Here is a 16,748-nt window from a genome sequence, read left to right as displayed (position 1 = left end):
TATAATATATATATATATATAATGCCAAAAATATACACACAGGGTACATTACACTGGGGAGCTCTGGTAAAACACAAACATTTAAAAACTTGGTTCCATGGTGTGGGAAGCCATCCATTGTCAACATTATCATGAGAGTGCATCAAGGAACTAGGAAGGCTGATGAACCTTGAGCTTTAGCAGGGCCAAAAGCTATGCACCGATTGTCAGCCAAACTGGTAAAACACAAACATTTAAAAACTTGGTTCCATGGTGTGGGAAGCCATCCATTGTCAACATTATCATGAGAGTGCATCAAGGAACTCGGAAGGCTGATGAACCTTGAGCTTTAGCAGGGCTAAAAGCTATGCACCGATTGTCAGCCAAAGCTGGAGGGTTGACCATGAGACCCCGATGTCTCCTTCTGGTCACTCTCCACAGCTCCCCAGCCAACCTGCACTAAGCCTCACAGTAAAAGCCCAGGGTCCTAAGCGTAGCCGGGACCCAGCCTTAACCCCGTGAGTGCCTAGCTCTCTTTTCTGGGGCTACATGTTCTGGCTGGAGACATCCAGAGGCTCTTAATGCCCGGAGGCCTCTCTTAATGACGGATCTTTAGTTCTTATTGCTGTAAACCAACCAGGCCGCCTGCTGCCAGACAGCTCCACGGCCATGCGCCCTGTCCCCCCAGGGGCTCGCCAGGCTTCTCTGACCCACCACCAAGGGCCGGGCACTTTTTCTCCACCTGCAGTGGTTATGACAGTGGCCTGGGCGCATCGCCGCCCCTTTCTCCAGTCTCCCTGTTCTTTCCGTTGGGGAATCCAGAGCGGCTGGCGGAGCTCCCACTGGAAGAGCGTGCTGGATTGGGAGTGGGACACTGTGCACTGCATCTGGCCACCACAGAAACCGCCCCACGGGCCATTTAGACACATAACGTTCTTTGTGTCCAGATGCTTTGCTGGTCAGGCAAGGGCAACATTCACCCTCCTGCCGGCCAGGGCCCCCGGCGGGGAGCCCAGATCATTTCAGGGCCCGGCTGTGCGTCTCTCACTGAGGGCTGTTCCCGACCTTTCTGTCCCCCGAAGCTTGGAAAGAACCTGTTCTCTCTGTGGCGCTTTTTTCTTTCTCAGATTCTGACCTCCCATAGCTCTCCCTGGTCTGGTTTATGGAGGAATATATATACCTGAGGGCCAGCCATTTCCTACTCTGACTGTCATCAGCATCCTCAGTGAGGACAAACTATGGAGCGACTGGAAGACCACCGTCAAGTGTTTGGATGTGTCTGGTTATTTGTGGACTCCCGACCCCTGACCTCAGGAGGCCTAGCACTTAAACTAACTTCTTCCTTTTGCAGGTTCCCCAGTGACAATGCATGCAAGGGCGTGACCAAGTGGAGACTGATTTACCATTTATTTACTGCCAACATTGTTTACTTTGGATGAGGGTGAGCTATAGATTTCCATTTTATTTGTGTGTGTTTTTTTAACATATTTTTCTATTGATTTTTAGAGAGAGAGGGAGAGGGAGAGGGAGAGAAATATTAATGTGAGAGAGAAACGTTGATCGATTGCCTCCCGCACACTCCCCAGCCAGGGATTGGACCTGCAACCTGGGCATGAACTGAACTAGCGGCCTTCTGATGCACAGGATGGCACTCAACCCACTGAGCCCCGTGGGCCAGGGCGATAGATTTTTGTTTCAAATGCTCTTCAGAAACAGCCTCAACTCATCTCTGGAACAGAATTCCCTTAGAACCAACTTACGTTTGGGAGCTCAAACTCTCTGACCCCCAAAACTTTCAGCAGAGCTGAGGCGGTGGAGGCATCTCTCCAGGTCACGATTTTCCGTAGAAAGTCCCTCCTTCCCCTGGGAGTGTCCTGTGTCCCGTGTCCCTACCGTTCCGGTGGCTTTGCTGCTCAACAGACTCCAGCAGAAGTTCTCTGCTGGATATGTCTCCATAAAACCACCCTTTAATGGCGACCCACATCCAGCTTGGAGGAGGAAAAAGAGTAATCAGGAAAGCTGTGCACTGACAGAGGAAAAGGCCAGTGAACACAATGGACACGCCCCGTGCCGCTGGAATAAAGAGCCCTCAGGGCCCGCCCGGCCGAGGCTGGGCCACAGCTGGGCTAAACGGGCTGCACACATGTGCACACACATCCGACACAGAAGTACCGGTTCCCAGCACAAAGGGCGCGTTGAGGGAGCAAAGCCTAAAGATGCAGTTTCCCCCGGAAGTTCTCTTCTCCCCTCTCCTTCGGCTCTCCTCCATGCGGCTTGGCGAAGGGCTTAGAGCTGCTGACCCTGTGTTCACGATGGAGAGAACTCCTTCTCCAGACTCCCACAGCCACAGGAGCGGGGGCGGGATGCGCCGGATCCATAGCCATGAGGACCAGCTCTGGAGTCTATGGACCCTGGGATGTGGCGGCCCCAGTCAAGAGCTCAGTTCTCTTGTGTCCTACGCAGGGGCGTGAGGTGACCAGGAGCCGGGCGTCTGGTCATCTCCAGGTGGGACGGGGTCTCTGGGGCAGCTACAGAGTAGACCACTGACAGCCCCAAAGCGGAGACCCCTGGCATCAAGAGAGGACAAAAGTGGGTTATTGTTCCTTAAAAACTCAATGCAGTTGCTTTTCTGCCCCTGCTTCCATAGTGGGGTGTGATGGCCAAACTGCAGCTCTGGCACCACAGACCACGACGGTCCCAGCGTCCCAGCCAGCGTATGTTCGGAGGAGGCCAACAAAATCACTTCTCCGCTTCCTTTCTATGCTTCCAAGGTGCCACTTGGCCTCAGCACTGCTCCGCCTCCACGAAGCCCTCCTTCTCGTGGCCGGAGGGCTCCACCTCCGTGTAGGTGGAGTGGTTGGGGTGGTTGCGGAATCTCATGGCCGGCCAGTGGTGAGGTCTCCTCTGTGGGGAACAGAGCAGAGTCAGCGGGTATGAGCTCACCCACTGGGGACCACTCCCTCCCGCCAGCCCCAGGGACAGCGCTGAGCACCGAGACTCGCTTTACAAGGACACCCGGGCCTCCTGAGAGCTGGGTGAAGGTCAGGGCCTTCCCTCCGCTGCGGGGAAACCTGCTGGGAGGTGAGGGCTGCGGGACTCAAGGTGAAAGCTTTAGCGACACACGGAGTGGAGCCCTGAGACAGCGGAAAGTGAGGACACAGGTGAGAGAGGGAACGATCAGGGAGGCTCTGGAAATGCCGAGAGAACGGGTCCTACTACAGAGTCAGCTGCGGAGCTTATGAAAATGCAGATTCTTAGGCCTGTCTCAGACTTGCCCCGTCAGCACCCCTGTGGCTGGGAATGCCAGGTAGGCTGAGGCTTATGAATGACTGGTTAGGATTCACAAGAAACAGGGGCGTCTGACAAAAAGGAGGGAACCCCCTGGGCCTCTGGGTAATGAGGTCAGTGGGTTTGTGCACCCCGGGAAGGAGACTGTGGTCACAGAGGTGCCACCGCTGTGCCAGGAGGGGAGCCAGTGAAAAGCCAAGAGTGGGGCTGGGACAGGAGCTGCGGGGCTCTGTGGCCCAGTATGAAGAGGGCTGGGCCTCACTCCCAGGCTGCACCTCGGGCTGGCTCTTCCAAATTCTGAGACATGCAAAACTGTAGCATCCTCAGCGAAAGCTCCCAGAGAAAGCAACTCATTGTGACTGTGGTTTGTGGAGTCTGAGCTAAAAAACCACAGCAGTGCGCTCTCCCTCCTGGGGGCAGGCCTATCCTTTCTTCCCTCGCGGGCATTCATCTCCTACACACTCAGGGTCCCGGGAGACTTGCAGCCCGGGGAGCAATGGGCAGCGGCAGCTCGTCCTGGCCTAACCCCCCGGACCTGTCTCCAGGCCGCCTTTTCTCTGACCTTCCAGTGAGTCAAGCAGCCCCGCCTCAGCTCGTTTCTTTCCTGTGACATTTCTAGAGAGCAAAAGCAGCCCCGCCTAGCCGCTCTCCAGTTGCTTCTTCTGTCCTACGCCCTTCCTTGTTTCACTGTCCCCAGCTTTAGTAAACCTACTCTCAAAAAAAATTAAATTAAATTAAAAATTAAAAAACCAAACAAAACCCTCACAGCAAAGAGGCAGAGACCTCAGTTCCATTATGGCTTTGAATAAACACCGGGCCTGGAGTCTGGCCATGAGGGACCATAGATCACTAGGGATTGGCTGCACAGCACTCGATGGCCATGTGTGGCGCTTCTGGCCTCATTTCTTTTCCCTGGGGCCTGATTTCACCAGCGGGAGAGCAAAAGCAGACAGGACAGGAAGCCTGGAGGAGTTCCCTGGGGTTTGGGGACTGAAAGGGCACTAGCCAGGGTGACATGGGCCTGGATGGAGTCGGTGAAGCTTCCTCGGGTGGGAAGAGGAGCCAGGCGTGTGGCGGGGGAGGGAGGAGTTGGGGAGAGGCAGGTACTGATTGGCCAGGGACACACAGACGCAGACGCAGAGCGGGGAGCCGACCTCGATGAAGAAGAGCGCAGCGTTGGAAGTGGGGTGGCCGCTGATGTAAACCCCCGCCAGGATGATGGCCGCCACGACGAGGACCGCCAGCACGATGCCCACGATGGTGCCCAGGTGCACCGGGGGGCCCTTGGTCTTGGGGGACAGGTTGTCCTGAAGGCCTGTGGGGAGACGTTAGGGCAGGGCTGCTGCAGGGAGCCGGGAAGGTGGGGCCACCTTCGATCTATTTATCAAATACACACAAAGGGGGGGCTGGAGTGGGTGGGGCTGAGCAGGGCGTTCACATTCTGGGCGCGGTTCAGGTGGCTTTTCAAAATCGCTTCACGTTGCCCAGATGTCGATGGAATAAGGATCTCAAGAGAAGTTCTCTCTGATCCCCAGGCCACATAAGTACTTTTGGGGACTTCACACTGTGATGGTGAAGAGTTTGGGAGCTGGAATCTGGCTGCCTGGACTCAAACCCAGACTCTGCCCCTTACCAGCTGTGTGGCCTGGGGCACATTACTTAACCTCTCTGTGTCTCAGTGATCGTGTATGCAGAACAAGGGTAATTATTGTGACCTGCTGGGGTTATTGTGAGGGTTAAAGCAAAATAATGCTTGTCAAGTACTGAGGACCAAGGCTGGTATCTCGGAGGACCTCAATAAGCGCCAGGGATTATGATAGCAAATGGCCACATTTTTACCTGTCACTGTCCATTACACCAGACTGCGACCCCCGTGAAGGGCAGAGACCGTGCCTTATTCCTCTCTATGTCCTCAGCGCTTAGGGGGAAAAAGGCCAACCCATCGTAGGAGCTCAATAAAAGAGATGAGCGAAGACGTCTGAAGGCCCATAAACCAGCAGCCACTCTCTGAGAACACCCCAAGCATTTGCAATATATTCCATGGAGGAAACGGAGTATTTCCATAGACTACGGAGCTGGAAGCTCGTCCAGTCCCACCCTTCCCGAGTGGCTGAGGTCATGGAAATACAGAGAGGCGGAGGGATTTGTCCAAGGACAGAGCCAGTGCCAGCTAACTTCCCGATACCACCTGGCTATGTGCGCCTCCTCCCGACCCTAAAGGGATGTGGAGATAATGAAATAGACACAGACGGGCATGCAAACGGCAGGAATATCTGATCTTATTTACTCGGCTAGTGGGTGGGATGGGATTGTTCAAAGGCTGTTACATGCATCCAGAATCATTGCCCTCCCCAAGCCCCCTTCTCTGCAAGCAGGGGAAACCCGGGGGAGAAATCCCCCTGGGGCACTCGGCAGCAGGGTTTGTGCATCTGTCACCAACAGGTGGGGGAGTTGAGGGGAGACGCCCCCAAGCTGGCCTCCCCTGACCTGGCCAGCAGCCGGCCAGCAGCCTGCAGGGACCCTGGGGATCTGATGGTCAGGACTTGGGCTGATGAACACATGGTGTAGAGAGGGGATGTGGCTCAGCTGCGCCCCTCCACCCTGCGCCCACCCCAACACACATGCACGCTCACACCTGCTGCCCACAGAAGAACAGCTCCATCTCTGGTGGGAGCCACCATCAAACTGTGCTGCATTAATAGCCTCTTCTCTCCTGCTGGACCCAGACCTCCCAGGCCCTGGAGTTAGGGGCACGTCCACCTCCCCTTTGCAGTGTTGGCAGCAAAGGCCCAAGCTGGCTCTGGGCAAAAGCAGGAAAGGTGGGGCCACCTCACCTCATCAGCGAGACCAGCCTCCCAGGTAATCCTGGGGGAGGGGACCCCACCTTCGGGGCCCTATAAAAATTGTGGTGAACAATGTTGGTGTACTCTCTGCCAGCCCAGGTGGGGAGTCAAAGGAAAGTTGACGTAAGAAAATGCTGAGGGCCATGGGGGCAAGAGGCCAACGGCCACAGGCTGCACACCACCACGCTGGTCTGGTGCAGCCCCGTCGCCTCCTCTCTCTCGTTTTAGGGGGCGGATAGTCAAGAGCAGAGAACCACAGGAGGTTCCTAAGATGGGAAATTCTAATGGAGATACATGTTCCTTCCATCTAGGGGGCCTGTGCCCAGAAGCCCCGGCCTTCCCGCCCAGCAGGAGGTCTAGGAAGCGCTGAATGCAAGCTGAGGCCAGGCACTGCTGCCCCCTCCTCTGGGGTGGGTCCAAGAGGCTGGGCTCTGAAGAAGAGGGCCGGCAGCTCTGTACTCACCGTCTCCTCCCGCATAGGGATTCAGCTTAGTGTCATCTTCCAAAAGAAAGGAGAGAAGGCGGAAGATTAGTGGAATCATTACGGCCTTTGTCACTCTAGGTCCGGATGGGACTTTAGGGAGGTTCAGTCCAACCCTTCATTTCAGAGGCAAGGAAACTGAAGCACAGAGAGGGGAGGTGACTTGCTCAAAGTCACACAGCAGTGCAGTGGTAGAAGGCCGTGAACAAGCCAGCTTTTTTTAGTCTTGTGTTCGTTCGTTCATTCATTCATTCAACAAATACTCATTGAGTGTCAGCTCTGAATTGAGCACTGGGAGTAGGCACTGAGGATAGACTTGGTCTCCGCCCTCAGGGAGTTAACAGGTTGGATGGATGGAGGGAGGGAGGACAATTAAGATCCAGCCTAGTGAAGCTCTGACTGGGGGCCTCAACAGACACAGGGAGACAAGAAGGAGGGCTGAGGAAAGGGTTCCAGACGGAGGGAAGAGCATGGGCAAAGGCCCAGCATCAGCAAGAACTTGCCCAGTTGAGAAATAAAAAGCAGCCCAGTGCAGCTGGAGGGCGGTGAGGATGGGGGCGGGGGTGTGTGGAGAGTGAGGCTGGGGTGGGGCACGGCTGCTTGGCACCACCTTGAGGACCTTTCACGTTCTCCTAAGGGACAGAGGGAAGCTGAGGAAGGATTTGAGGAGCGGGTGAATGTGTCACAAGATCAGATTTGCCCCCCAGCAGGCATGCCTCAGAGCATCGACCTATGAACCAGAAGGTTTAATACCTGCATTGAGAGCCTCACTTGCCCTGTATCTACAAAATGGGCCTGTGGCCGAATAGTGTTGTAACATATTCACTTCTCTCCTTTCCATTTGCCCCTTTCTTTTTCTTTTTTTTTAAAAAAATATTTTTTTAATAATGTCAGAGAGGGAGAAAGAGATAGAAACTTCAATGTAGAGAGAGAATCATTGATTGGCTGCCTCCTGCACGCCCCCTACTGGGGATCAAGCCCACAACCCGGGCATGTGCCCTGACCAGAATCGAACCCTGAACTCCTGGTTCATGGGTCAACACTCAACTACTGGGCCATAGCAGCTGGGCCCATTGGGCCCTTTCTTTTTCTTTTTTAATATATATTTATTGATTTCAGAGAGAGAAAGGGAGAGGGAGAGAGAGAGAAACATCAATGAGGAGAATCATTGATCAGCTGCCTCCTGCACACCCCTTACTGGGGATCAAGCCTGCAACCTGGGCATGTGCCCTGGCCGGGAATTGAACCGTGACCTCCTTGTTCCTAGGTCGACGCTCAACCACTGAGCCACCGTGACCAGGCTAGAGTGAGTCTATTCTTTCCACAGGGATGGTGAGACCTCAGGGTTCTATGAGGATGGCTAGTAAGATGAACTGAAATATGGTATAAAATACCTGGCCCTGGGCTGGACAATCACCTCCCCCCTCACACCCTGACGTGGGCCAGCACAGCGTTAGAGCGGGGTGGAGTCCCCTCATTCTAAACTTGGTTCCGCTTCTCACCAGCAAGTGACCCCAATGGGGGTCTCTGAGCCTCAGGCCCCGCTGCTGTGAAAGGACAGGGCAGTTCTTATTCCCTGAGATAATCCCTGTCAGAGAGGGGGATACTCCGGGGCAGTTGCCCTTCCCCGGGGCTTCTCTCCCTCCTCCCCCGACGTTACCTTCCGTGGTGAGGCTGTCCAAGGAGAGGAAGGAGGAGGTGGTGCTGTGGTCTCTGTCCAAAGGGCTGAAGGAGCTGCCAGGGGAAGACGAGTAGTGGCCCTCGTCCTGGAAGTCCTCGCACGTCCTGCCCTCTGCCTGTAAGAGAGACCCAGCTGCCCTGGACAGAGGCCTCGCTGATGGGCATGCCAACAAATGGGGACCGGGGGCGGGGTACTTTCATCCCTGGGTGGTCAGAAAATGTAAGGTTCCATGCATGGTCCAAGCATGGCAATCTAACCAAAGCTGTGCCCTGCATGCCTTTAAGCTTCCCGCTTTATCCTGAAAGCAGCTTATCTTTTTTTTTTTAACATATATTTTTATTGATTTCAGAGAAGAAGAAAGAGGGAGAGAGAAACATCAACGATGAGAATCATTGATCAGCTGCCTCCTGCACGCCTCCTATTGGGGATCAAGCCCACAACCCGGGCATGTGCCCTGACAGGGAATGAAACTATGACTTCCTGGTTCATGGGACAACGTTCAACCACTGAACCACACCGGCCAGACCTGAAAGCATCTCATCTTACAGGGCAATTTATCTGTCTACTGTTTTGAATCCTTCCTCAAGGAAGGAGCTGAGATACCAGCTTTAAATAAACAGAGCGAATCTGTACATTCACCAATGGCCGATGGCAGAAGTAGGCCGCTGGACAAGATTCTTTTAAGGCCAGGAAAAGACTGCTCACCCAGCCTTCCTCATAAAACAGACGGTGATGCGTGCCCGGCAGTGGGGCCTGGGGGTTTACGTTTAAATGCTGGGCCCAACACCTTTGCCTTCTCACCAACTGTGAGATGCAGGCCAAGTCTCTAAACCGCTCTGAGCCTCAGTTTCCCATTCTGGCCAGTGGGGCACCAGCCCGCAGCTCCTGGGGCCATGTGAGGAGGAAATCAGAGCACACGCAGGGCAGCCTGCAGGGGCGTGTGCTTGCACTGCAAGAGGAGATGGAGAGGAAGGGAGGGAGAAAGGACACATGGATGACCCACATGATAGTATAAGGGGTGACAATAGGATGCTCCCCACCCAGGATCAAAGTGCGGAGCATTCTGGGAAATCCCACTAGTGAGAAAGAACAGGTATGGGGGAGCCTGGAACAGCCCTCCTCACTCCCAGAATGACTGCCAACCCCTGGAGCCACAGTTGCTTCACGAATGTCACCGGGGGCACAGCCTCCCAGAGGATCCAAGTCCCAGGGGGAGGGAACAATTTCACCGAGAACCAAAGACACCTTGAGAGAGCTACCAGGCAAGGGCCTGCTGACAGCCCTCCTGCTCCCCACAGCCTGGCTCAGGTAAGCCTCTCACCTCCTGGGCACAGCCGTAGGCCAGCCACTCCTGGCGGTAGCGGTCAAAGCCACTGGAGCATCTGCAGGGGGAACCAGAGGTCAGAGCTCGCCCCTTCCTTTCCCCCCATTCAGCAACAGCTCTCCCCGGGCTCAGGCGGTCAAGCTCCCCGAGACCACTGGGCAGCTGCCCTCAGCACCAGGCGGCTGTGGAATCAGGAGGCAGACCCTCCTGGACCCTCTATTCCTTTCCCGGGAGGAGGGGAAGGCATCTGTGAAACCCTCTCTTTCTGACCCAGCTCCCGAGGACCAAGCCCTCCTCTGCCCAGACAAGTGTGTAGGGGGCCATGACCTTTAATGACCTTCAGATCCCCTTGACTTGGGGCTGCCAGGAAATTGCTAACAGGGAATTCACACGCGTGTTCTCATCTGGGGAAGTCTTGTTCATTCCTCGAGACCCCTTTTTGGTGTGGAAGGGCCTGCACTGGGCAGGGAGAGGCTGGGTGAAGCTGGACATCAGCAGGTTTAGCCAACACCCCCCTGTGTGACATGAAAGGGCAGACAGGAGGGTCCTGCCACAGGCTGGGAGAGATGAAAACTGGCCGACCAGGGCTCCCGGGGAGGACATTGTGCAGCTCAGCTGGGCTGCAAGGCGCCGGGCACTTCTCTAGGGAAGGGGTGGAGGCGTGAGGATAAACCAGAGAATGTTCTCCATGGCCTCGTGCTCAAATTTCCGATCTCCACTCTTTGGTGCCAGGGGAATCCATCAAGCGCTACTCAAGTACAGGGACATCTGCATGGGAAAATAACATCACGCGCCACCCGTGCTAAGAAGGAATTCATGGCTGGTTCACGTCCTGCACCAGCAACTGCCTGCCCATCTGCCCGAGACCTGGGAGGCTGAGGGCCGAGGCTCCCCGGGGAACCAGCAGCCGTTCCTTCTGAAGATGACTCTGAGCTGCTCCACCTGCTGCCCCCAGCCACCCACCCTCCTCTCTCGCAGGTCCTTGTGCCCCTGCTGTGGGGGATGGAGGATTAGGGGCACTATTGGGGGATGGGAACTAACGTTTCTTTTAGGCCACAGTGATTCCTTCAAGGACTGAGCCTTAATATAGGTCTCAGAGCATCACACTCTAAGCCCTGAGCCAACCAACCCCGATCCAAAGAAGAAGGGCATCAGAAATGGCCGTTAATTGAGTGCCTCCTGAATGCCAGGTGCTGCCCCGGCCGCATGCTGCTCCCGCACCATCTCCTGGGACCCTCCCAATGGCGAGGGAAGGCTCATTTCCTGAGCCAAATCCTGGAGTTAAGGTCACCCTTAGACTCCAGAATGGGCCACCGGGGGGCAATGTGGGATGACAGGAAAACGCCAAGGTCCGTGAAATTGTCTAAATCAGCTCCAGGCTCAGGGCAGGGAGGGGGAGTCCTGGGAGCCTGCAGAGGGTGGCGGGTGAAGGGTGGAGGGGAGAGGGTTAGCTAAGAGTCCACGTGGTGATTGCAAGCAGCTGTTGGTGGGAGAGGCCACGGTGGCCGGCCGGCCCCAGTGCGCCCTGCCCTCTGACCTTTTAGGGGCTGGAGAGAGCTCTGAGTTGGAGCTGAGGCTCCAGGGAGCTGGCAGTGGCTGAGCCCAGGCCCACGGATACCTGAGGACTGGAGGTTTCCAGAACCTCCCCCAACCCTGACCAACCCTCGTTAAACTGGCGTGGTCCCTGGCACCAGAGCGGAGATCTGGGATTGGGCGTGTGCGTGCTGCGGGGCTGTCCGTGAGAGGCTGGCTTCCCTCTGACCCATTTTGCAGTTCTCAGGGCTCAGCTGTCGCGGGATGCCGAGTCACGCGGTGGCAGCCAGCCCCAGGGTTCCAGGGCTCATCGGGGCTCCTCTGGGTTATCGGCCCACGCCGCCCGCCTAGATGGTGGCTCTCGAGCTTGAAAGTGCACAGGATGGGCCAGGCTGCGAGGCTCCACTCGTGAAAGAACCAGCCTGGGGCCCACCCCATGTATTCTCTCTGAGGCTCTGTGCCTTTCATGCGAAGGGGCCTGAACACTTTGCAAAAACGCTGTTTGGTATTTGAGGAGTTAAAATAACAGCGCATTCCTCACTCCTGTTTCTCTAACCACACAGCCCCAGCCCCTCTTACAGGGAAAACAAACAGTGAATAAAAGCTGTGGGAGGAACACCTGGGAGGCCTGAGGGGGCTGGGGGGCAGGGGCTCTCTCTCCTCCCAGCTGGACCTGTGTCCTGTGTGCTCGGCAAAGGCGATGGCTTCTCTTTCTCCGCCGGGATATTGGAAAGGAGCAAAGGAAAGGCTGACAGATGTATCTTGGCTGTAGGGGGCTCGGGGACTCTGTAATTTGCAATTTTCAAGATTGCCTTAAAGGCTCTCGGAGTTCATCGGGCATCCCACTCTCAGGAGAGGCCTGGCGCCCCTCTGCCGTTTACTTATCTCCGACAGGAGAGCAGGGCCTGAGCCTCATCTGTGAGGAAATGATTTCAGGACCAGGAGGGGAAGATGAGCTGATTTAAGAACTTTATCCCTGAACCCGCCTCTCATCCTAAAACCAAGCAAACACAGCTTTGTTTGCCCCAGCTTCCCACAGATGCCTGGCATTTCCGTGCCCCTGGTTTTCAGGAAACCTTGCTGCAGCCTGAGAAAGACCTGTTGGGGTCCTGGAGCTCTCAACCCAGCAGCAATGGGTCTTTGGGTCACCCTGCCTCTGAGCCGGCAGGTCTCACGCGTGTGTGCACATGAGGCGCCGAGTTGACATGCAGGCCCCGGGCTTCTCTCCCAGAGATGCGGATGCAGGGCCTGGGGCGCATCCCAGGGTCCCACGAGCCTTAGCGCTCGGATTCTGGAACGCTGGAGGCTGCAGGCCTCTCGGAGAAGCCCTGCCCTAGGACCAACCAACCCTTTCCAGGTGTGAGGAGGGGGCGGCAGGAGCTGGGATTTCTAGGAGCCCAATGTCATCACAGGGACCCTGCCACACAGGCACCTTAACTGGTCACAAGCCTCAGGGAGAAGCTCATTCCTGTGACCTTCTTGACCTCAGGGTCAGAGTGGACTAGCCAGAGACCCGTCACCTTGGCAATGAGGCCTGAGGCGAGGAGCCGGGCCGTGCTCCCTCTGCCCCTCCTCCACAGGCTGCCTGCGGGGACCAGAGGTCAGTCCGGCACCAACCTCTGGAGGACGTGGCACCAGCTGCAGTTGAAGGTCAGGTCCGAGGACACGCAGGCGTCGCAGCTCCGATGCTGCAGGCAGGCTGCAAGAGAGGAGGCAGCGGCCCCTCAGCACCAGGCCCCCCGCAGGCCCCCCAAAGTACAACTTTCCTGAGTGCCGAGTCCTTACTGAACTGTGCAGTCTCCGACTAACAGGAACCCTGGAGTTCATTAACGCCTCCCTCACTTGAGTCCCTTCCTCTTTCCCTCCCTCCTTTCCTCCCTTCTTTCTGTCTGGGGGGGGGGGCAGGGAGGAAGGTCAGGCCCTGAGCTGGTGCTACCGCAAAGCCCAGCACTTTTATAAGGAGAGACAGGCCCTCGCCCAGAAAAGCTGCCATCGAAGGCGCATCTGATGAGCAGCTGAACAGAACACACTGACAGAAGCGAGATGTGACAACCAACCACAGAAAAGTGACCCCTCGTTCGCTAAACATCGCATGCGTTTCTTCGACGTGTGAGTTTTCATGGGACTCTCCACAATCCGCCAATCAGGGAATCCATTTGCATTCCATGGGCCCCCCAAGATGGAAGCTGGGAACCAGCCCTTGGCCAGTGGGAGAAAAGCCGTCGTGGGCACAGAGTAGACACCATTAGGAGCTTTGAGGGAGGGACTGACTGTAGGCGGCACCTCGTCCGTTTGTCTGCCAGGTCTTTGCAGGCCTGGAAGGGTGGGTGGAGAGCCACAGGCAGGAAATAAGCAGAAACTGGCCTGGCCTGAGAACGAGAGCTCTGGCGGGTTTGGGCCCTTGCGTACCCAGGGGGCCTAGAGCAGTGCCTGGCATGTGGGAGGCAGTTAACGTGTTTACTGTTATCCTGCTGTTTTCCTCATCGTACAGAAGAGGGAGCTGAGGCTTGGGGAGAGTCACTGAGCTGAGAGCGGCAGGGTTGGGTGTGAATGACGATCTATCTGAGCAGAGGGTCTGAGCGCTTAGCCTCTGTGGGGTCCCTCTGCCCCAGCACCTGCCCTCACCCCACACCACCTTTTCATGAGCCTCTTCTAGAAGAGGGACCAGCCGAGGGGGGCAGGGGCTTAGAGATGGCCCGCCCACACCTCTGGAAGAATCTTGGAATAATCCCCCCTCCCCCCCAATAGGTAAGGAAGCGAGCCTGAACTGGGGGGGATGCCGGTCTTCAGAGGACAAAGCTAACTGGCCTCCCAGGGGCTCCAATCACAGCCTCCGTAACACTGTCCCCTCCCCCACCAGCTGCACCCACAGGGGAGCCCATGTCCTGGCCATTCCCAGTGACTCTGCAGGCCCCTAAATGGCCCTCGTTAAACTGAAAACAAACCCTGGATGCCTCATGGGTGTTGATAAGACCCACTGACCTTCATTTCTCATCTGCATTTCGGATGTCCTGCGTGCTAGCCAGTGCTCACCACATCCACGGGAGGGTGGGAAGCGGCTCACGCGTACGAACAGTGTCCCAGAAACTCATTCCCAGGACAGTGCGCTTCCTCCGCCCGCCCGGGCAGTCAGCCCTGTCCTCGGATGTCCCTGCTCCTACATGAAGTGTGATTCAAGTCCTAGGAGCGGAGATCTGCTCTCACCAGTTCTTGAGAAACCACCGGTTCTCAGGCCCCAGGCCTCTCTGGCCCAGAGGGAGGGCTGAAGCCTGCAAAGTGTCCTCGCCCTGTGACCCCATGGTGTCTGGGTCCTTCCTCTTGAGCCCAGACTCAGACTTGTGACCTAGCATTCGAGACCCTCCTCCTCCTCTTCTTTCTCCATCCTCTGCTCCCAGAACCTCCAGGGAAGAGGAGAAGGTGGGGGTCGGGAAACAGGCAGGGGAAAGGCCATGGCTTCAGAAGCTGGGAGGCACCGTGAGACAGAAGAAGAAATTAAAACCCTCTTTAAAAATCCAAGGACGGGAGTGCTGTCCTCTCCCTCAGCCCCCCAGCTGCTCTGACCAGATCCTGACGAGCATTCCACCCTGATCCTTCGGGTAAACAGCAGCCAACAGGGGCCTCGACCATGACCTGCTTTCACCTGTAGGTGCGTGGGGTGCAGAGAGGGGAGAGGGCCAGGGCCCCATGGTTCTTGGAGAGCTGCTGGCGAAATCCTTTTATGGCCTTCAGCCTGTGGACTCCAGCATCCCGCTCCTCTGAGGAAAATCCACTGATAATGCATTGACCCATAATGCACTTCCACCCTTCTCTCCCCGATGGATCAATCCCGTTCCTGGATTATTTTTCCTGGGGCTCCAAGTCCTGAGAGGCGCCTCTCTCCTGGGTTTCAATGATGTGTGAATAACAGTAGCTATCGTCTGTCAAGCACAGACCACACCCCAGGCCTGAGAAGTGCTGGGTAGTGTCAGAGCTGCCATTGGTGTCCTCAGCTCTCCCTACTGTGGTTCTAACCCTGACCAACGCTCTGGGAGGGAGGTGCTGGTAGGCCCAGGTGACAAATGAGAAATGGAGGCCCAGAGTTGCTCGGTGGCCATCCCCACACAGGGGTCGGTGGTGGGCCTGGGAATGGCACTCAGTCTGTTTGACTCCTAGGGCACAACTGTCCTAGACTGCCTTCCCCTGTCAGTAGGAACCACCCCTGCTTACTTGGCAATGGGGTGAACTCCACGGCCGACGTGCTGGTGACCTTGCTGGGGTCCAGCTCCACACGGTGGTATTCAAAGATGGCCCTCCGCCGGGATTCTGAAACAGAGGCAGAGCCTAGCATCAGGAACAGGCCACGGGCAGAGGGCTCTGAGGCCTGAACCAGGAGCCTGAAGGGCGGCAAGAGGTTGTAGTGAGTGGAACTGAGGCAAGAAGTAAACCCTTCACGCTGGGATAATGATGCAGGCGCTGCCGGGAGACGGAGGACAGGTGGACAGGAGCTGACCTTGGGAGATCTTTGTGTTATCAGCAGGTTTAACTACTCGGTGCAGAGGCCTGGCTGCTCCTGGGGTCAGGACACAGGAGATGCCACGCTCCTGCGTGCCTCCGTGTCTTCACAGCTGCTGCTCACTTGACCCATAATGCATTTCCACCTTCTCTGCCTGTCAAGCTCACCCTCCTACATCCAGCTCAAAGGCTACTTCCTCTGACAAGCCCCCCTGGGCCACTCCCTCCTCTTCCCCACCCAGGCCAGGTGCCCTCCTCCTACCGCACTCACCACCTTGCGTGGTCACTAGGTTTTATCTGGGGGGTGGGGGCATGAGGCTGTGAACCTCTGGTCCTGAACCTGACCCGCAGGGAGCACTCTGCACGTGTCTGTGGAAGGACAGGCTGTGACCTTGGAGAACCTCTTCCTTCCTGGCCAGAGTGGGGTTAAGGGCCTGGAGCCAGGCTTATGTCCTGCCTCAGTCCCTGCAGAAACTTCCTACAGGACCTCAGAGTCAGGACACCCAAGTTTTGATTTGAGTTTTGTTCCCAACTCACTGGACAACCTCAGGGCCTCAGTTTCTTGTCCGTGAAGTAGAAAGACAAAAAACACATGCTACAACACCCTTTGGAATTGTGGATGCAAAGACTTTTCCTAAAATGGCAATTTGAGGTGCTCTGACATTTCCCACCACACCCCCATAGTCACCCAAGAACCATGACTTGGGGTTGGTTTCCTGTGGCTCCGAAAAGCAGGAAGCCAGCCCCTGCGCTTTGTGAACGGGTTCCATATGAGGGGAAAGGGCCACTTGGTGTTTGGTCGACCCAGCATTCTTCTTCCAGATTGCTTCTTCAATTCCCTTTGGGGGAACTTCCCCCAACCCCTGCCTACATGATCTGTGGAAGTTGCCTTCTTCCTCCATGACCCTGCCTCCTTGGCCACACAGTGATTGGTCCAGGGCTGAGCATCTGATGGAAGCTGGACCAATCGGAGACCTTCCCTGGGACTTTGCACCTGTAACCAAGAGCCCCCTTTGCTCTTTCCTAGTGAAGCTAAGATGCAAGCTTGGAATCCATGAATGGCCACAGTTCCAAGCTCATGGGGAAGGCCAGGAAGTGAAACTATCTTGTGGAGAGAAGCAGAAAGGA

At 56.2% G+C, this 16,748-nt stretch overlaps 1 protein-coding gene across 1 annotated transcript in view; it reads right to left on the bottom strand.

The window, feature by feature from the left end:
* Window positions 1–1,519: 1,519 nt before the first annotated feature.
* PLXDC1 (plexin domain containing 1) overlaps window positions 1,520–16,748 on the bottom strand; it is a 50,660-nt gene continuing 35,431 nt past the window's right edge. The window contains exons 9-15 of the mRNA XM_005861996.2: window positions 15,336–15,431; window positions 12,747–12,828; window positions 9,594–9,654; window positions 8,252–8,387; window positions 6,574–6,609; window positions 4,422–4,582; window positions 1,520–2,883 (exon numbers count right to left, since the gene is read on the bottom strand). Of these exons, the coding sequence (XP_005862058.1) occupies window positions 2,764–2,883; window positions 4,422–4,582; window positions 6,574–6,609; window positions 8,252–8,387; window positions 9,594–9,654; window positions 12,747–12,828; window positions 15,336–15,431 (692 nt within the window). The 3' untranslated portion in view covers window positions 1,520–2,763. The remainder of the gene's footprint in view (window positions 2,884–4,421; window positions 4,583–6,573; window positions 6,610–8,251; window positions 8,388–9,593; window positions 9,655–12,746; window positions 12,829–15,335; window positions 15,432–16,748) is intronic.

This window comes from Myotis brandtii, unplaced genomic scaffold, assembly GCF_000412655.1.
Source record: "Myotis brandtii unplaced genomic scaffold, ASM41265v1 scaffold157, whole genome shotgun sequence".
NCBI lineage: Eukaryota > Metazoa > Chordata > Mammalia > Chiroptera > Vespertilionidae > Myotis > Myotis brandtii.
The sequence above is the reverse complement of the archived record's forward strand: the minus strand, read 5'-3'. Positions and strand labels throughout refer to the sequence as shown.